The sequence below is a fragment of the Drosophila montana genome, unplaced genomic scaffold (genome assembly GCF_035044405.1).
Source record: "Drosophila montana isolate Dmon_TW-CO22-7 unplaced genomic scaffold, ASM3504440v1 contig_1505_1, whole genome shotgun sequence".
Taxonomy (NCBI): domain Eukaryota; kingdom Metazoa; phylum Arthropoda; class Insecta; order Diptera; family Drosophilidae; genus Drosophila; species Drosophila montana.
In genome coordinates this window covers 2,361,113-2,382,788 of record NW_026996452.1, presented here as the reverse complement: position 1 = coordinate 2,382,788, position 21,676 = coordinate 2,361,113, and the positions used below count along the sequence as shown (strand labels likewise).

General features: G+C 35.8%; 1 protein-coding gene across 27 annotated transcripts in view; it reads left to right on the top strand.

Annotated features, from left to right (window-relative positions):
- Window positions 1–18,223, top strand: part of Tm1 (tropomyosin 1) — a 38,346-nt gene extending 20,123 nt beyond the window's left edge. For 6 of the 27 annotated variants that reach the window (XM_064695498.1, XM_064695404.1, XM_064695389.1 and 3 more), the window contains 5 exons: window positions 2,164–2,234; window positions 3,499–3,574; window positions 3,785–3,847; window positions 6,113–6,182; window positions 8,302–9,104. In XM_064695498.1, coding sequence (XP_064551568.1) covers window positions 2,164–2,234; window positions 3,499–3,574; window positions 3,785–3,847; window positions 6,113–6,182; window positions 8,302–9,029 — 1,008 coding nt within the window. In that variant the 3' untranslated portion in view covers window positions 9,030–9,104. Of the gene's footprint in view, window positions 1–2,163; window positions 2,235–2,863; window positions 2,935–3,498; window positions 3,575–3,784; window positions 3,848–4,478; window positions 4,542–6,112; window positions 6,183–6,745; window positions 8,049–8,301; window positions 9,105–10,671; window positions 10,967–13,291; window positions 13,423–15,689; window positions 16,337–16,399; window positions 16,578–16,865; window positions 16,974–17,941 lie in introns of those variants that run through there. The other 21 variants (XM_064695506.1, XM_064695394.1, XM_064695530.1 and 18 more) reach the window with 15 other exon arrangements.
- Window positions 18,224–21,676: the final 3,453 nt, after the last annotated feature.

The following is a 21,676-nucleotide window of genomic DNA, read 5'->3' as shown; positions in this document are numbered from 1 at the left end:
ATAATTTTTCTATTGTATATTTGATATGTCCAAATTTGGTTGGGTTTATATTTGAAATTTGATGTACAAATTATGAATGGGAATTGTGTAAAGCGTAAGCCGATTCTAAAACAAGTCCACAAATATTGCATACAAAGCAAATATGTAACACATATTAACATTTAATTGAATTATAATATTTTTGCAATAAAGTTAACAATGAAAAACTATTTATAAACATTTAATTCTGTTACGTTGGAGTTGTGCAGCAATTTGTTTTCCACTCGAAGCTGTTGTACATTCTTAAAGAGCGCATATTTAGGTTTCATTCAGGATTCAATTCATTGAAAAGCTTTAACTTAGGCTCTCAACAGAACATACTTATAGGTTGCGTATAGAGAAATGAAATGATATGACCTCAACTTGGCAAGTCTAGGAACATTCCCTGCAGAGGAGATTCGTCAGATGCAAAAGTTAACAAAACAATCCAGATCAAGTTTGTAATGTTTGTTTATATTCCAGGGAATAAACTAAAATGCTTTGACAATACAATTCCCAGGAAATGTTTTGATTTATAGCTCTGGCTTAGCTAAACTTTTTTTTATATAAGCTTTTGGCAACACGATTTGCCTTGTACCTCAATTTATTGTGTTAGCACTTTCTGTTTTTTGCCCCAACCTGGTGCTTACGTGTTCCGTACGTCAATCATATCGGCTAAATGGAGGCTATTGATAAACTGCGAGAAACGATAAGCAACCACGCCTGCTGCCTATCTATCTATCTACTATATATACGGCAAATACATAAATTTTGAACGGAAAGCAAAGGAGAACAAGAAATACAATTGGCGAGTTGACTGATAAGCGCGCGCCCGCGATTCCCTCTTCGACAGCGAAATGGGAACTTGGAATGGAGCGTGTTGCATGGGCCGTTAATTTTTATATTTAGCGTTGGCCATTCCATCGTGACATAAGCAGCTGGGCAAAAAAGGAAAAAAAAAACACAAAAAAGTGTTGCACAACTCCTCGATGATGAATCAAATAATTGTTTGACCCAGGCAAACGACACTCACACGTATGAATACATGAGTATGTCCGGCCTCTGCTTGGCTCTGACTCATACGACTCATTCCTCGGCTGCGTACGACTCTCTTTTTGAGGAGGTTGCTTCCAGGTTTTTGCGATGCGTCGCCTGAAACCTGAACCTGTGCTGAATGTTATTTATGAAACCTTCGCAATGCGTTCCTTTTTAAATAGTTATATTCAGCGACGTTTCAACGCTTTTGCATATGACTCGGAACAGGAAATTCAGTTTTGGTTGGCGTGTAATTAAAAATCAACAGAAGCAGCGCTTCTCGCATATCAAAATACACAGAGAGTCGCCAGCTGCGGCGCCAGCTACCAATTTGGCAAGGCTAATTTCCTCAAGTCGCCGCTCTCGATTTTGGACAAATTCATTTAACTTGTTAGCCACACATCAAACTTTAAAAGTTCTAATCGCGCTTGTTAGTCATACCATATATTGTTGCTTAGCCAATATTACTGGAACATCTTTTTCATAAAAGTCACGATTTCCTGAGAGAAGCTACATATATTTTCGTACTGTCCAAAGTATCTCCATAAACGAATCTAATTTCCGTTTTAAAAGATAGTTACTATAAACAGCAAAAGTAATTAGTAACTAGTTTTTGAGGCTATAATTACATAAATTCTTGCGCTCCATAATGTACAACTGCAGCAAAGGGAAAACACAATTCCATCGGGTTGTTTTTGGCCTATAATTAACTAGTCTTAAGCAGCCATGCAAATTGAGTACATTACCAAGTTAAGGATAGCTTTAAATACTTAAGACACAACGATAAGAAGCACAAGTTATCAGACACCAAAATAAACAACAACAAAATACTCACAAAATACACGCAAAACTAACAAATAATTTCACAATTATTCGATTGTTTACTACCAAAAAAAAAAAAAGAAAATCCTTTCATACTGAAAACATAACCTGCATATTTCATCCTGCCAAATGTTAATACTAAATTCGTGTAAGATAAATTGACATCCAAATTTTAACGCATTTTCTATGTTCTTTGTGTATATTCAAAAACGACGACGCATATGTTAAATTATGTATAAAAATCAACAAATGAAATCCCATACATGCATATAAATATATAAATGAAAGGTTGCCCGTAAATTGGCCATGGTTGAAGCTGATTTGGAGCGTGCCGAAGAACGTGCCGAACAGGGTGAAAAGTACGTGAACAAATTATTTTGAAATTTCAGTTAAATGTTGCGCCAAAGCTTTCGAATTGTTGTGCCTAAAACAAAATTAAACAAACAGTGTGGCCATAGTTATATAAGTTTGTTTTTTGCAGCGCTGTTAACTAACAGGTTAACCCTATGTTAAAAATGTTTAAAAAAAAATACCAACGCAACCTAACCTTATTTTTGTTCAAAGTGCATTTTTGCATAGTTTTAGTTTATTATTATTATTGTTTATTTTTTCGAATTTCGTTTTCGTTTTCCTTAGCTAGCTAGCTTGGCATATACTTTTGAAAAATTGGTAAAAAATGTGAATATTTCTATAAATTAATGAATGTGTGTGTGTGTAACGCGCATGTTTTCTAGTTTAGAAATAATTTATGCAAAAAGTTCATCATATGCACAACATATTCACATTTTCGGCCAAATGCAATTGTCAACATAATCGTTAATTCAACTAATGAAAATACCCTTTCTTATATACGCTCAATGCCTAACCCAAAATGCGATGCCTACCTGTTGCCGTGTTTGTTGCTATGTCTGTGTTCTCTAATACCCCCGCCTGCCTGTTTATGCCCCGCCCCGACTGCTGTTAACGCCTGGCAACGCCTCGCCTGAAGGTGGCCAGAAAATTAGTGCTCATGGAACAGGACCTGGAGCGTTCCGAGGAAAAGGTTGAGCTTAGCGAAAGGTTTGTCCTGCTTTTTCTGCCTTCAAATACTAACTGCACTTGACTCAAATTCAATTTTGAACGCCAGCCCAATTTGACAATATGTTTATTTATATTTTGCATAGTGTTGAAAAATATACATATATAGAAAAAAAAACTAAAATTGCCCGCGGGCAAAGAAAACGTAAATAAAAAGTGAAATCGCATCAGAGTGAAATGTTGTCGACTCCAACAATTGTTGTTATTATTAATATTATTTTATGAATTTATTTTTTTTTTCACTCGAAATATTTGGCAGACCTTCGTCTGTTTTGTGTCCGTCATGATTTGGCTGTTGCCCATTTTTTCTACTCTTCTGTAGCCTCCAGACTCAAAGATTTGAAAGTAAAGTGTCAACTTTTTTTTTTAGTTTGTCTCTTCATTGTCTTTTGGCGTTGGCGATAAAAATTGCCTACAAAATGTTATTTAATTAACGCATGAAACGCGCTTTTTGTGTTCCCATGAGAAAAAAAAAAGAAGAAAAACTATCGAAATCTATTTGTATAATATATTCATCTAATGTGTGTTGTTTACTTTTGTGTATAGCAAAATTGTGGAGCTTGAGGAGGAGCTGCGCGTTGTCGGCAACAACTTGAAGTCCCTGGAGGTCTCTGAGGAGAAGGTTAGTACGAAATGTTTCGATTCATTGATCTATTATCATTCTACATTTTGTGCTCGATCACAAATTGATCAACGTTTAATCAAACTATTTGACATCATTAAAATCTATATATTTTGTATTATTTACTCTTACATTACAACAAAATTATATATGTATGCCCCTACAAATCCCATAAACAACAACAACAACAACAACAACAACAATAAATAGGCCAACCAACGCGAGGAAGAGTACAAGAACCAAATCAAGACCCTGAACACTCGTCTAAAGGAGGTAGATACCAACAACAACAACAACAACAACAAATTTCTCAAGCAATTTGCAAAAGGAGTTTCCCAGAGCTGTGGAAATGCAATCAAAACCAACCAGCGATATTTCTGTTACATTCTGTTTTATATATAATTGTTGTTGTTTATGTTTTTTTTTTTTCATTCTTTTTTTTCTTTATTGAGCGCACATGAACGCTCAAAGGCGATCAAAAGCCACTGTACAACACTGGTCGCTGCGCGTGCAATCGTATAAAATGTCTACCGACAGTGCAGCTTGTTTATGCCCGCCCTTTAATATGTTTATTCTGATATGTTTACTAATTGTTATTTATTTTCTATTTTATTTTCATATTTTGTTAACACGCTCCGCTTTAATGTTGCTGATAAACCAATTATTTTTGTTTATATTCTTTCGATATATAACTACAAATGATTTGTGCACTGGATTTTTTGATCAACACACACCAAAAAAAAAAAAACGGCTTCAAACTTGCTCCTCCACACCCCCCACCGCCCCCTTTATGCCACGCCTCAAATTGTGCATGCGCCAACAATTTATGCAATTTACGTTTTGCCTAACCCAAACATTTATGTCCCAACCAATACAACCAACGACCACAAAATAAACAAATTAGGCTACACAAAAAGAGGAAACCTTTGAAACGCAAATCAAAGTTTTGGATCATTCCTTGAAAGAGGTATATACACAATTGTATACTATATATATATTCTACAGTATTTGTAAGCGTACGCGGTTGAAGGTTAATATTTGTGGTCTCTGGTGTTGGTAAATGCATTAATTTTAATCACTTTTGTTTTTTTATTTTTCGCATAACTAAAAAAGAAAATATTAAATTGCACAAATCGTTATTCTCAATTTTAAATTAATTGTACATAGTCGTCACGACAAATTCGTTATTCGACATTTGATATTTTCTTTTTAACACAAAAAAAAAAAAAAACACTTAAAACTAAACTAAAATAGAGAAAAAAGGCGCAATTGCCCAAACGTCTTGGAAAAGATACAACAAATAAATAAATAAATAAGCAGAGATTGCAATGTATATCAATAGCGTGCATCATGGCAAGTATTTATATTTGGGACGTGTGTGTGTACATTACTTGAAAATTGAAAACAACTTTTTGTGCATTTATTGCAAATGAACCAAAGTCTGACGTTTTACAACACTGCTCCATTATGGACAGCTCAGTAGCAACTGTACCCAAACATTTTCAAAGAACATTAACTGTGATTGTTAAATGCAAAACGACTTGAAAAATAATGAATTAATTATAGAAGATTCGGTAGATATTTTATTGCCAAAGCACAAACACACACACACACACACATACATACACACTGCACACAAACACGCACTCCGCACACAATAATGATGATGATGATGATGATGATAATGATAATGATGTTTGTCCTAAGCACTGTTATTGATATACCAAATATTTGTTGTATATTTCTCGACGTCTAGGCACGCGAAAATCAAAAAATTGTTGAACAGGAGCTCATACAGTTCAAATTAAATGTAGAAACTGTAAGTCGCCGCAGCCTACAGTACTCCTTTTTTTTTTTTTTAATTAAAATTCTGCTGATGTTTAAAAAAAAAGACGAAATAATTTTAACAGCATTTCGAATTGGCGGCCATTTTCAATTTGTTTTACATTTTGTCTTTCATGCAGTGACTGCGTAGCGTCGTACAGAAATAGTTGTAGTTAATATATTATCTACGCTCCCGTAATATTATTTAATTTGTCAACTTTAGGTTTTGTCTAAACAAAAACTCCCTCAAAAAAAGTGTCTACAAGTTTTGTAAGCATTATTGATTAAGTGATCAAAATTGTGTTATATTAATTGTTATGCTGTTTATTGAATGTTATTATCTATTATCTATATCACACATTCATTATATAAAGTATTTAATTTAATCTACATACACTAATACTCATTTGTCATAGAAATTATATTACTTACCGCTGGTTTTGGTAGCAAATGTTGGGAAGCTTCTTTTAAGTATAATAAGCGTACAATTTTTCAATTCTATTGAAACGCAAAGAATGTCGCATTGCGCTTTACAGCACTGGCGTTTCAACAGAACTCGAATGTTAACCAACATGAACAGTGCGTGTGCTTAACAGCTTGTGAAAGTTGTATTGTTCATGTTGGTTATATTTTTGTCGCTACTTGTAACGAATTTGCGTCAAAGATTTTGACTAATATAACATAATTTTACCTTCTATTTACCAACACTTAAAGGCTGAGGCACGCGCTGAATTCGCTGAACGTTCCGTTCAGAAGTTGCAGAAGGAAGTCGACAGGCTCGAAGGTATGTCTGTTAAAGAATATTTTCTTATTTCCCTAAGACTTTAAAAAGGCAAATTAGAAAGTGATAGCAAAAATAGTACAAATTTGATTATATTTATATATTTGTAGCAGTATTTCAATTAATTGCAAATATACAAGCTGTAGTTATTTGAGCATTTTTATTTATTATTTAATAGAATACATTTTTCACATTTCCCAATATAGTATATTTACATACATATATTTACATATTTATAAGTAGGTGCAAAATTAAGTTCCTTGTTCCAAACTGAAGTTCCTTATGTTAGTCCAGATTTAAATTAATTATTTTTATTTCTATACCAATTAATATATATTTTTGTGTTTATTTTTCATATGATTTTGTTCGTTGTTGTTCTTAACAAAACAAAAATAATACAAACAAATTACAACTTGTGTGCCGCTTGTACGCTCCCCGCCCGCCTCGCCGCCTGCGAACCGCCAACGCCCTAATGTTTATTGTTTATTTTTTTTTTATGCATGCCACGTGTTGCTGTTTTTGTTATTGTTTTAACGAAAAACACAAAAACAAAAAAAAAAAAACAGACGACTTGTTGAACGTACGAGCCAAGAACAAACTGCTGCAGGAGGAAATGGAATCCACTTTACATGACATACAGAACATGTAAACAAATAATTTGCTTATGTAAATTAACTAAACTGCCTGCTTTGACGTCAATACAGAAAACTGGCGCTTTCCATATTATAATAATAGAAACAACCACACACACACACACACACACATACACAAACACACACGCACACATTCTGAGACACACAGGACAACGCCAAGTGTCTTCCATGCAAAGATAGAGTGAACGCCAATTTTGATAAACTCTAAAGGAAAACGTTAATTATTAAGCGGTAAACTCAAAGAAAAGCAGACAAGAAAGAAAAGAAAAACTATATCACCATAAAAAAGACAAAAAAAACAAATGACAAAAGAAAAATGTTCTCTTGTAGCAAACGCATTCCAAATTTACATATGTGTGTATTGCGCATACACTCATGCATACTTGCAAGCAGTGCAAGCTGTGGACTGCTTGGTCGCTGTCATTTGGAATGAATGGCACAAAATGGCGGCACTTTTAACACTCGATGCTTTATTTAATACTGTTGCAATATTTTGTTTTAACATTTTCTTTCTTTCGTTTTCTTTGCCTTTTCTGCGCTTTCTAATTTGTTTTGATATTGATTGAAGAATAATTATTATAGATGACAAAAGACACAACTTGCAAATTAGTTTATGTGTAATTATTTATACAATTTGTATGTAAAGTAAAAAACGAAAAGATTTGTATTTTTGTCGCCAGCTTAACTACTGTATTAATTATGCTAATATTTACATTGTTTATACAATTTAAACAAATCGCGTATGCAGAACGTTGTGTAATATTTGCTTATTTATAAGTTGCCACGCCTATTATTTAGACACAAATTCAAAGCAAATTACAAATACATAAACAAATAAACAAAGACAACAAGTCAAAAAATGACACGCACACAGCGCACATCATTCCAATTTTAAGCATTCATAATTCGACAGTTCTTAACGCCCTTCTTGAAATGTATTTGAAATTAAACAAAGAAAAAGGAAAACCTATTTTCATTTCGCTAACTGGCTGAAAATGTGTTCTTGCCCTGCTGAGCAAGTTAAAAAAAAAGGAAAATACAAGCCTAACATTAAATGTCATCATAACGAATGAAATGAAAAGCAAATTGATTTATTTACGATTTACATAAATTAATTATTTATATTTTTAATATATACATACATATATATTACATACTATACAAATACATTACCATGCTGCTGCAATTGCACAAATAAAGTATTTTTCAACAACAACTCTTTTACAAGAAATAAAATCAAAATCAAAATAAATAAATAACAAATAGACGTTCTACTAACCCAAGGATTTCGTGTTTCCGCCAAACGTTCTCCCAGTTATTGTGAAAATTGTTTACCCCCACGATCGGCTACTTGGATTCCAGAGTTAACTAGCCATAACAAGAGCTGCCAATATTTGCACTAATCCAATTTTTTACTTCTTAATAACACTGACTAACCAATGAACCGACCACTAAACCAACGTCAACAGACGAGATGATCAACGAGAAAGAGCATTATGCAATCATTAACGATAGCTTGGACTTTACGTTTGTCGAGCTGATGGGCATGCCGCCCTTCTATAACGACCGCTACCCCAAGCCGCCCACGCCCGAGCTAACCGAAGAGGAGATCGCCGCCAAAGAGGCGGCACGCCGGGCAGCCGCCGCCAGAGAGGCTGCCAAGCTCGCCGGCGAAGAGGCGGCCGCGGCGGCTCCAGGGGAGGAGGGTCAAGCGATCGAAATCGCCGCAGTCGATGGAACTGCTGTCGCAGAAGCTGACGTTCCCATTCCTGCGGAGCCAGTCAAAGAGCCAACGCCACCACCGCCGCCGCCCTTCGATTACAATATTGATCTCCCGCCCGAGGGCGCCGAAGTGCCATATGTAAAGAATTTCGAAGCCGGCGATGCGCCGCCGCCGCCAGCGGAGGGTGATGCAGCTGCTCCAGAGGGAGCTGCTGCAGAGGGAGCAGCTGCTCCAGAGGGAGCTCCCGCCGAGGGAGCAGCTGCTCCAGAGGGAGCTCCTGCAGAGGGAGCAGCTGCTCCAGAGGGAGCTCCTGCAGAGGGAGCAGCTGCTCCAGAGGGAGCTGCTGCAGCGACAGCTCCTGCTGAGGGAGTTCCCGCTGAGGCAGCTCCCTCTGAGGCAGCTCCTGCTGAGGCAGCTCCCTCTGAGGCAGCTCCTGCTGAGGCAGCTCCCGCAGCTGAAGCTCCGCCTGCTTAAAAACATTATTGCAATTGATTAATTTATGCAAATAGAAATAGATCAAAAGAGGGATCTCGTTATGGCTAAAACAAATGATGAATTGTCTTTTTTGCTCGTCAAATTCACTAACATAATCCCGGTTCACGAACAACCCAACCCCCGCCAAGGCCCCCCTCAGCCCCCAGCCCCCAGCCTGTCCGCCGACTAAATCGTTGCTTGGAAGAACATTTTTATAATTTTTAGTTTTCTTAATTTGCGCTTTTGCTTCCTTTTCACACTTTCAATCTCCACGCCTCTCTCTCTCTCTCTCTCTCTCTCTCTCTCTCTATCTCGCTCGCTCTCGCTCTTTCTCCTGACTGCTTGCAATGCTCTCCCACTGCCACATAACGCATCGCGATCGCATTCGAAACATCTCAGACGACATAATCGTCGAAACAGAACGCTATTGCCTAATCGGCGACAGTCTCGACGAGGCGTTCCTGGGCCTGATCAAGGGCCTCGAGCCGTTCTGGACGGTGCGCAATCCAAAGCCGCCCACACCCAAGCTGCCGACACCGACGCCCGAAGAATTGGCTGCCATGGAGGAGGCCAGAGCCGCAGCCGAGGCGGCCGCCGCCGCTGCTGCGGCTCTGGCTGGCGAGGAGGGCGTCGAAGGTGCTGTTCCCGCTGCCGTCACGGAGGCTGGAGTACCGGTGGCAAAGGAGCCGACACCACCACCAAAGGAACCGACTCCACCTCCACCACCACCACCGCCATTCGACTATAATATTGATTTGCCACCAGAGGGTGCTGAGGTGCCCTTCGTCAAGAACTATGAGCCACCACCACCCGGCTCTGAGCCGGAGCCAGCACCAGAGGCTGAAGCCGCCGCACCACCGGCTGAAGGCGCTGCACCACCGGCTGAGGGAGCTGCGCCACCGGCTGAGGGAGCTGCGCCACCGGCTGAGGGAGCTGCACCACCGGCTGAAGGTGCCGCCCCACCAGCCGAAGGTGCCGCCCCACCGGCTGAGGCTGCTGCGCCCGCGGCTGAAGCAGCTGCTCCACCAGCTGAGGCAGCTGCTGCACCACCTGCTGAGGCGGCCGCGCCAGCCGCCGAAGCCGCTGCCCCAGCCGCCGAGGCCGAGGCGCCACCAGCCTAAATCAACGAATGTCGATCAACGAATATCGATTACCGCCCCTCCCCCGACCTAATCGATATGCTGCTCAAGACACACAACTGCTACAAAATGCTGCCCTGCTTTTATTTTTGATTTGATGCACGTTCTATGAAAATTATTAAAATTTTAACCGAAGCAATGCAAAAAAAAAAAAGAAGAAACGCTGATTGTGCTTTTTTGTTGTGCTTGTTGCACTTAATTTTGATTTTGAATTTTAACAGCTAGCGGCGCACTGCATTACCGACCAAACACGCTGCCGCTGACAAGCAGTGCAACTGCTGTCATTTTTATTTTATTTTTATATTTATGAGGTAAATATAATATTTAGTTTTATTTTATGTTTTGAGTGTCAGCTAAAGTGTTTTTCTATGTTTCGTGAGAGGTTTTTTATATATATTTATTTGTAAACATTTTAATTGTATTTTAATTTTTATTAATTTATATATATTTGTTCTTTACTCCACCGTGTTCGATTTCGATTATGATTTGACAACATTGAACAGACGACCTTGTTTTGGAGAAGGAGCGTTACAAGGATATTGGCGACGATCTCGACACCGCCTTTGTCGAGCTCATCCTCAAGGAATAAGCGCTGCTCCATTGCCCGCCCCAAAGAGCCGCAGCAGAATCTATTCACACTTAACGCACATTTATCCTCCTGTATTTCGTATTTCGTAGCATACTTGTAGGCGTCCTGTAGACGCATTTTGCTTGCAATTTGATTTTTGTGTGTGTAGCGTAGTGTAATGTGTGTAGATTTTGTGTAAAGCCTTCATTAAATTATATGTGACAATCGCATTGTGTATTTGTTTGACTCAACAATTTTATTTATCATTTGTATCCACAAACTATGCAATAAACTAAAAAAAAAAACTATCTAAATTTCTTGCGTATCTCATTATTTCATTATACCGCTGCATTCGTAGACGAGGTCAGCAAAGGTAAGGAGAAGTACAAAACCATTGCCCAGGAACTGGAATACGCCGATCTCAACAGCTATTAAGCTAAACCATAACAATATAAGCAACAAGTTCAGCCTGAGATTTACAAATTGGAGTGCAATGCCTCTCGATATTCAGCTACGAAACATTCTATTTAAGCATTCCAAGGAGATCTAAAACATTTATAATAAACCAAATTTTTAGCAATAAAATATATATGTAAAATGGATGGATATATATAGAAGAGATGCTGATTAATTTTGAGTGAAAACGAAAATACTGCCTGTAAAAATATTTAAGGCAAATCAAGCCACAGATAATAAATAGCCGACCTTCATTTCCATTGTTCGAACTCTCTGAAACCCACCAGTAAATATCTAATAATAAAATACACCTTTTTGCCGCTTCAAATACACTCAATTTTATCAAATATTCAATTATTTCATTTTGCTTGCCAACTAAATGAAAAATATATCTCTAATAAATTGACAATTTTCATGGCCTTTGTACGAAAATGCAAAATAAAAAAAAATATAAAAAAAAAAAATTAAAATTAAAAAAAATGTACACACTTAGCTTTTGTAATTCTGAAACATACAAATGCAATATGTACAAGTATGTTTTAATAATACAATTTCTCAGTTAATAAGCGTTTATATTTTTATGATAAATAAATGGAAAACAATTCTTTTGCATACAAAATACACAAACAAATGTTTTTATTTAAATTCTTGGAGAATCTGTTGACTAATTTAAGGAGCAAGGAATTCATGAGTGCGAAATATTCAATAAACTTGGTTATAGTGTTGAATAATGGCCTTTACAAGTGTTATTTAACGACTATTTGTATCTATAAATACATGAAGCAACTGTGATTTGCCTCATTTTTAGAAAGTTGTGCTATACTAGAAAAGGTTTTTGTAATTCAAAATGGGTTCAACGATTTGTTGATTATTTCCAGAGTTTTTGGCTTAAATCGATTAACGTTGTAAGAAATTCATAAGATGGGTTTAAATAAAAATAATACCTTTTTCATTTTAAATATAACTAAAGAAGATTGTTTTTGGCGACCTTTCTATTTTAAATATCTACGAAAATTAGACGAATTAGATAGATTGTAAAATACAAAAAGGATTATTGATACAAACAAGTTGACCTTAAGTCAGCCCACAAACAAAAATATAAACTTTTTAACAAATATTCAAAGTTATTTTGAAAGCGCACGATCATGCTTCTAAAAATAGGTATTTTTTCCAATTAATGAGGAGACATCGAGGTTATTCAAATAGATTAACACTCCCAATTTGTGTGTACTATACGCGAGTCTACATACCAAATTTGGCGTGTCTGGATCTGCTAATTTTAGAGAAACGCTTCAAGAGCCTTGCCTCAAAATCGATATTTATCGATAGTTTCCCAGGTACCGTATCCATACAGATCGCCTAGGCTAGTCCTGATCATATATACAAATATATTGTTCCTTCTCTCCCCCCCCCTCATCACCCTCCGCCACCCTGATTTGCTCGGTCTTAAATAGGCTTTAAAGCCCATCAAAGTTTGTTGAAATTTTGAACAATAGATTTTCGTATTAGACGTGCAAGTTTTCCAATTTCCATTTCAATTGTAATTTTGTTGTCCACGTCACATTAAAATACGTTGGAAATAGGTTTTCACCGTGTGAAAAAAAAAATATAAAAAAAATTTCTTAATATTTATTTACTGAAAATAGATTCTCATCTTGTTAGCCGTGTCCGTCTCGGGCGTGTATGTTACCTATTTATAGCCGCACTTTTGGGATGGATACGGATACACAAGACCAATAAAATGAAGAGAAAAAAAAATACATTTTTTCAATTAAGAAAAAAAGAAAGCGCATAATTTTCACGCCTGTCTGTGTGTGAGGCATATGTATATGACTAGAATGCAGTGAAAGAACAAGAGAAACGAGAGCATGGAAATACGAATAGCTGAGAGAGAGACAGAGAGAGTGAGAGAGAGTCGCCCGAGTGAGATCTTCGAATACACACGGATACATTAAACCATATGTATGGGGGAAATTTCGAGGGAAATTTCGATTCAGCCCATGCAAAGTTGCGAAAGCGCTTTTGCGCGTATTTTTTTTTTAATGGGAAATTTTACGAAATGAAAAATTATTCAATACTGCGCTGGTGTGCCAGTGTGTGTGCGTATGCGTGTGTGTGTGTGTGCGCGCCTTGCGTTATTTCTTGGGGTCGCTTTCTCGGCACCGCGACTTTTGGTCAGCATCAGTGTTCTCGGGGTTTCGACAGCGTATAGTGTGTTTGAAACGCTAAGGTTAGTTACGGCTGCTGCCAGGATTTTGCACTGGGAATAAAATATATATAAAAAATAAATTGATATAAAATAATAATATGAAATGTATAATATATTTTAACAAATCTGCGTTATTAATTAAAAAATAAATACTTGAAAAAAAAACAGTTTTGGTAAACTAATCGAAGTGAAAAGTGCATGCGAAATGCATAGTTAAAATTGCTTTCTGCATAACGAAAACTTAAATATTTCTATATATTTATATGCATATATATATATGTATATATATAGCCAAAGAATTCAGTTATTGAATGTGCATATGTATGTGTCTATAAATAAACATAAAAGCGAATATTGAATATAGTTAAAAATAAAAGAAAACCCAAGTGTCGCACGAAATTTATAAAATTAAAGACCAGCCTGAAGCAAGGATCAGAAGAATAAATATATTTGCTGTCTTGTTGAAATGAAAATTCTTGATGCGCAACATAATATGCAAAAATTTATGATTTGGACGTTGTGAGAAATTCGCTTATAAGGAATTTTGTAACTAAATCTGACAAAAATATCCGTCTATGTGTGTGTGTGTGTATGAGTGAAAATTTGCACACACTCACAATCGAAAAGCTACTCACACACACACACACATACAAATACAAATACATATGCACATACGCACAATTTTCACACACACACACACACAATAGTGTAAAAGCTGCTGCTCAGCAGATTTCTATTATTCTATAAAATTAACTGCAGACAGACACCTGCCCGTGGCACACAGCAACAGATACAGCAACAGATACAGCTACAGATACAAATGCAGCTACAGATACAGATACTGAGAAACAACTTTAAAGATTTTATTTTTAACTCTACTTGAAACTTAGACGAGAAAGCTTTTCTCGCTCAGCTTTCGTGATCTCATGAACATTTGCTTGGGCCAATTCATCCTTGAGTTTGTTTTTGGCTAAATGTCAGAAATGCTTGAAAATTATTAGAGAGCAGATGTAGAGAAATAGCTAAGCATATATTACGTATATACACATATATATGATTTCTATATAGGTATACCACCCACACAAGATTTGGCATGAATACAAATAATATACATATATTTCCGTTTTTGCCATATGTACATATATAAAAACACCACTAATATAATAAAATAGTATCTATATTAGAGTAGTTATAGTAATTAAATATTGAGAGTTGAATAGATACAATTTAATCTTTATAGTAGAGAAATTTTTTGGCTGCTCATATCCAAAATTTCCCTAGCACAAACTATTTCATATCCTGATCCGAAGGACTTGTGGTTCATATTCTATCCAATTTCCATCAGGTATTTTAATACTCAACCTCATTTTTGAATCAAATTAAAAAGCAATTTATCTCTGTGATATTTAAGGCGCTGGGACCCCCAAGCTATACCCCACTAGATATACAAATACAACATCAATGACTTTGCCCCACTTATAGAGAAATACACGCACACACACACACACACGCACACACACACAGAGATAACCACCTTACGTATAGCCGAACGCCCACACAAATTCTGACCCCAAAAAAGAAATGTGTATAGAATGAACTGAAAATGTTCAAATTGCAATCAGCGTGTGTATATATCTATACATATACATATATATATATATATCTATATGTATGTGTGTTAATTTGGAAAGACATGATGGAAATTCTAGAATTACAGGCCAGGCAAAGATGTCCAAAAAGCGCCAGCAGCATTCTATATGTATGTGGACTGGATGGGTTCATATGCAAAAGCATATCAGGTTTATTTTTAAACTCTTTGAAAATCGGACAACAAATTGAATAAAGTGAGAGAGCGAGAGAGGGAGAGCGAGAGAGGGAGAGAAATATAGATCGACCAGCTTTATAGTGGGCGTATTTATAAAAAAAAGAAAGAAAATTACGTTAGCTTTTATAAATTTTCGGCAAAGCCAAATTCTGTTTACATTTAGCTTTAAGCTTATATATGGATATATATATATGTATATATATGTATATATCCGTATAGATAGCTAAATACTATGTTATATACTCTATAGACTTAGCGTACAGTAAACACACTTTTTGAAGTGCATTTTTATGGGCTGCGAGGCAACATTTCGAATAAAGTTGTTGAGTGAAAAAGTGCAGAAGCACTTCGTATAAAACGTGTTTATAAAGGCATAATAATTAGAAATAATTAGCTGTAGCTTCATCGAACAGTTAAGGATTTCATTTAATTTAATTAATTTTGTTAAAATCTGCTTTGGCAGTGCCTTTTTCCAGTTTTCTTCCCTCCTAAGCGCAAAACAAAAACACAAACACCATGGACGCCATCAAGAAGAAGATGCAAGCGATGAAGCTTGAGAAGGATAATGCCATTGATAAGGCAGATACCTGCGAGAATCAAGCGAAGGATGCCAATTCCCGCGCCGACAAACTGAATGAGGAGGTGCGCGATTTGGAGAAGAAATTTGTTCAGGTTGAGGTCGATTTGGTTACCTCCAAGGAGCAGCTGGAGAAGGCCAATACCGAATTGGAAGAGAAGGAGAAACTGTTGACCTCCACGGAATCCGAGGTGGCCACCTTGAACCGCAAGGTCCAACAGATTGAGGAGGATTTGGAGAAATCTGAGGAGCGCTCAACCACCGCACAACAGAAGCTGTTGGAGGCCACACAATCGGCCGATGAGAACAACCGCATGTGCAAAGTATTGGAGAATCGTTCCCAGCAGGATGAGGAGCGCATGGATCAGTTGACCAACCAACTGAAGGAAGCCCGCATGCTCGCTGAGGATGCCGATACCAAGTCCGATGAAGTGTCCCGCAAGCTGGCCTTCGTTGAAGATGAGCTCGAAGTGGCCGAGGATCGTGTCCGCTCCGGTGAATCCAAGATCATGGAGCTGGAGGAAGAATTGAAGGTAACGCATCCAACTTCCAAATAATATATGTGTATATATATATGTGTGTGTGGTCTTTGATAGGTTGTCGGCAACTCGCTGAAATCTCTGGAAGTGTCCGAGGAGAAGGCCAACCAGCGCGTTGAGGAATTCAAGCGCGAGATGAAGACCTTGTCCATCAGGTTGAAGGAAGCCGAACAGCGCGCCGAGCAGGCCGAGAAGCAAGTGAAGCGCCTGCAGAAGGAGGTCGACAGGCTAGAAGGTATGTCCCATTATTTATCTCAACCTATTGCCCCAAAATACCGTATCGAATCGGTAAATGACCCAAATGATATGTAAATATCGCATTGAATTCCAGTTATCAAACTCAATGCAGCTTCAACTAATGCGTACAGTCTATATACGATATACTATATACTATATACGATATATATATATATATATGCAATATTGTACATATGTTGATTGTTGGATATGCTCTCACACACGCTGCTTTTATTAATTTGACATAAGTTATATAAATAAATAAACAACCAAATGCTTTTTGCAGACCGTCTCTTCCATGAGAAAGAAAAGTACAAAGCAATCTGCGACGATTTGGACCAGACATTTGCTGAACTTACTGGATATTAAAAACAAGAACAAGAACAAGAACAAACAGTTCCCATTATTACAAACACACACACACACACACACACATACAAATACACACAGATGTGCTCCTTTCAGATCCCTAGCAAAATTCATGCACTTTTCCCCCTGTGTAGATTTTCCACATATTCAGTCACAATTTACACTGTAAATAATTTGTTTAGTCTTCCTTAAATGTGGTTGCTGTTGCAACACACACACACACAACCCAGCCCTAAAGATACACTGTAAAAATAAGTCCAGACCAAAAGAAAAAATGCCAACTGTAGTTATTTATGCTTTCTCAAAACAACCAGGTGATTTCAATTATGTTTTATATCAAAAAAAAAAAAAACAACAATTTATAATATTTCTGTTTAGTGCGAATTTGTCTTTGTTTTATGTGTGGCATGTTCAATTGTCTTGCCTACCCAGACACAACAAATATGCCCAACTTTCGATTCTATCCGCAGTTTCTCTGCTGCACTTTGCATTTATGCTCATTTCTCATCATTTCGATTGCAGTTCCGGGGCTCTACAAGATCTATTTGACAGATGTTGAATATGCACAATGTAGTTCAATTTTTTGGTCATTTAATGCTCATCATTGTCCAAAGTCATAATGCTGATTTAGTGTTAGAAAGTCACGTACCCAAAAAAAAAAACGAAAAAGATATCAAAAAATCCCAAAAAATATATATTTATGCACCCAGACCGTAACCCAGACACAGAACGCAATTGTTTTTTTTTTTTGTAAATAAAAATACTAAATTAAAAATAAAATCAAACGCTTGCCAAAACAGCGCATCACTAACAAATAATAATTAACTGGTCACACTTGATTTCTTACAGTTTTTTACAGCCACCCGCTGGTACCGTGGCACACGACTTATGTTTCATGTGTTCAAATAAATGTTGCATTGCGTTTTATTGACAAAAAAAAAAAAACAATTTCAAGCCAATTAATAACGCACAATTTTAATATTCGTTTCGCAGACGAGCTGGGCATCAACAAGGACAGATACAAGTCTCTGGCCGACGAGATGGACTCCACGTTCGCCGAATTGGCTGGCTATTAAGCGGGGCACCGAGCGGAGCCTCTGGACCGGACGAAAGACGAAGAAGAAGCATAAGAAGAGGAAGAGGAACTCAACTAAATGTTAACGATTGTCATCTCAATATCATATTGCAAACCAAAACAAATACCAAGAACAACATCCATTGTGTATATCTTTAAACCAAATATATTTCTAAATAAATAAATAACAACAACAATAAGATCTACAGCAGCACAATAACTAGAATAAATGTTAGATCCAAGTCGAGATGAGTTCCTGTAAAATCTCAAAAACAAAACAAGTAACTACAGATCAAAAAAACAACAAAAAAACTAAAAACCGAATTCAACAATAATTTTTGTATTTTTAAAGTCATATTTAAAAATATTAAGAACTTGGGCAGTAATAAACATTCAAAAGATACGCAAGTTTATTAAAATCAAGAGAGATAAAGATAGAGAGAGCGAGAGCGAGAGCGAGAGAGTTAAATATGTATCTATGCTGTTAAGAATGATGAATGGTTACGAATTTCAAATTTTATAATCTATTTAAAAAAAAAACCCATAAAATACGAAAAAAAAAGTATAAAAAATTTATAAACAAAAATTTTCAAAAAAAAAAAAAATTATATGTTGATGTTTGCTTTGATGAGAATGCACTACTTATTTTCTTTGCATGGAACAGAGAACTCTTAGTTTTTATATTAAAAAGCATTTAAGCGGGAACAATCAGAATAACGGACTATTTTTTATGAGAACTTACTTACAAATGGCCAAAATTCAATTTCTCGAAAACCTTTTTCAGAAAACCTTGTATGAAAATATATAGTTCAGAGCTATCAAAATACCTTGAACTTTAAAATTCCGGTCTTTTAATCGATAAATATCGATTTCATACGTTATATACGTTTTGCGTTATTTCCATGGCATTAAAATAATCTCCAGCTCAGAGTTATTGAATTGGAAACACACTGAATCTTTAAATTCTGGACGATTAATCGATAAATATCGATTTCGTATTTCCTAATCGATAGTTTCAAAGATGTGATATATACGTTTTGCCTTATTTTCTTTTCGGTTTCAGAAAGTCTTGCATTAAAATATACTCGAGCTCAGAGTTATTGAATTGGAAATACCTTGAACCTTTAAATTCAGGTCTATTAATCGACAAATATCGATTCCATACTTTTCTATCGATAGTTTCAAAGACGTGAAATATATGTTATATACGTATTGCTATATTTTCTTTTCGATTTCAGAAAGGTTTGCATTTAAGTATACTCTAGCTCAGAGTTATCGAATTGAAAATGCCCTGAACCTTTATAAACCGATATATATATCGATTTCGTATTTCCTAATCGATTATTATCTATAAGAAATAATTATCCTTATTTAAAAAAAAATCGATTTACGATTAATATACAGATTTCGTACAATTGAAAAACTCAAAACTTCTTGGGCACAAATTGTGAAATATTTGCCGCCGACATTGATGGCATCTTGAAAATGCCAAACACACTTATTCAGCTTTTGGGAAAACCCCCCCGAAAAACAAGATTGACAAATGCGTCATCGAAGCGGACGCCAAAAAGCCAAAAGGCAAACAACATGAACATGATGCGGAGAGACCTTCATTGCAACATCGTCAAGTCGATGGCTAATTTAGGTAGTCAAAATAAGTCATAATGAAAGTCAAACATGAATACTTGAACACACGGCAACCAACTCGAAATAATACTATCTTTTTTCGAGAGCACCTCCATGTGGGCGCAGAGAGAGAAACGCGCTCCAAGACTTTTGGGATGCCGCCTATAATAGCCTTGGAGCGCCCGTCTCCAAAGCCATCAATCGGCCCCAAATCAGTTCACCGAAATCGGTTTATTAATGAAGCTTCAATTTTGTGCAAACTCAACTGCCCTTTCCTTTAATTGAGCTGATGAATGAAAGTGAAGAAATTGTAAAAAAAAAAGTTGTAATTGATTAACACTTTTTGAATATTTGTTTCTTAATTAATTTTTGATAATTCATTAATTGATTGTTAAATTAATTTAGCTAATAAAAGTGGAACAAGTTTTTCAAATTATTCTCTTTTTATTTGTTTTTGTCGAGGATTATTAACTTAATTTAATTATCAAAAAGTAAATTATGAAAAAATGATTCAATTTAGAAAATAATTTCAAGCTAAAAATTGAAAAGGTAGAAATAGTGTTATATTTATTCGAGCTTAATATTTTTAAGCAAATGTTAAAAAGAAGTTAAAATATGGGTCAGAAATTAAATTTTAAATTCTGGCAGAGACTTTCAACTATCAAAATCTTGTATCTATTGAAATCTGTTAAGTAAGCGATCTTATATATAGAAAGTCATTCATTCATTAAACTAAAATTATTGTATGAATTAAATATGCTGCTTGCGTCTATAACTCCCTAATATAAGCCCTCATAGGTACTATCAAGATTTTATAGTTGTAGTTGAAGTCTTAGATATATATATATATACTAGTTACTATTCAGATTTTATATCAATATATTTACAAAAAGGTTGGTAGTTGAATTTTTCGTTGGCTCCAGGTTACATATATATATATATCTATATTTTATTTTTTTTTATTTTATTTATTTACTTATTCAATGAAAATTATTTATTAAATATATAAATTGTTTTGATTTTAATAGGCCAATATCGAAACTCTGAATCTTCTAGTTTCAGCATTATGATATGAAGAATATTATTTTCATTTGCATTGTTTGTTTATTTGATATTTTGAATGATTCAAATGCAAATAAATTGATCTTAGAATGTGTTGATTTACAATATAGATCATTTGTTTTAAGCCTGATTTGTGCAATGAAAATAGTTAATTAAGAAAATTGAATAATATTGTTACTATTATTAGCGTGATTAATTATTATACAAAAAAAAGAATATAATAACTAACGGGAGGGAATGCTAGCTTCTAAGGCCATCGACATTTGCGATAATAACTGCCATTCATGATTTATAATGAATATGTATTTATCATCAAAACTCGAGTAAACAATGAAACACAATCTCAATGAATTCAACAAACAAAGCTAAAAAAGAAGTCGCCAACAATCCAAACAGAAACCCAATGACTTACATTCGTGAAGAGCGTCGGAGAAAGTGAAATTTTGCATTTGAGGCAGGTAAAAAAGAAACAAAATACAACGAGCAAGACGGGCTATCTTCGGCACGCCGAAGATTTAATACCCTTGCAGACCCAACCTTTTCATTATGCTCATAGTGCTTTGCCCGTATCTAAGAAGCACAGGGAAAATAGTTAATGGCGAGTATGGTTAAGATATCTTGAAAAACAAAAAGTTTTCCATACAACTTAATTTATGACCGATCGTTACTATGGGAGCTATATGATATAGTAGTCCGATGTAAATAAGATTTTCCATTAAAGTGTGGAACATGGTAAAACTTTTAAATGGCGAGTTTGGTCAAGATATATTGATAAACAAAAAAGTTTTCTATACAACAACTTTATTTTCGACCGATCTTTCGTATCGCAGCTATATGATATCGTGGTCCGATGTTGTTAGGATTTTGTATATATATGAGTAGCATGGTAAAATTAATAAATGCCGAGTTTTGTCAAGATATCTTGATAAACAAAAAAGTTTTTCATACAAGAACCAACTTTTCGA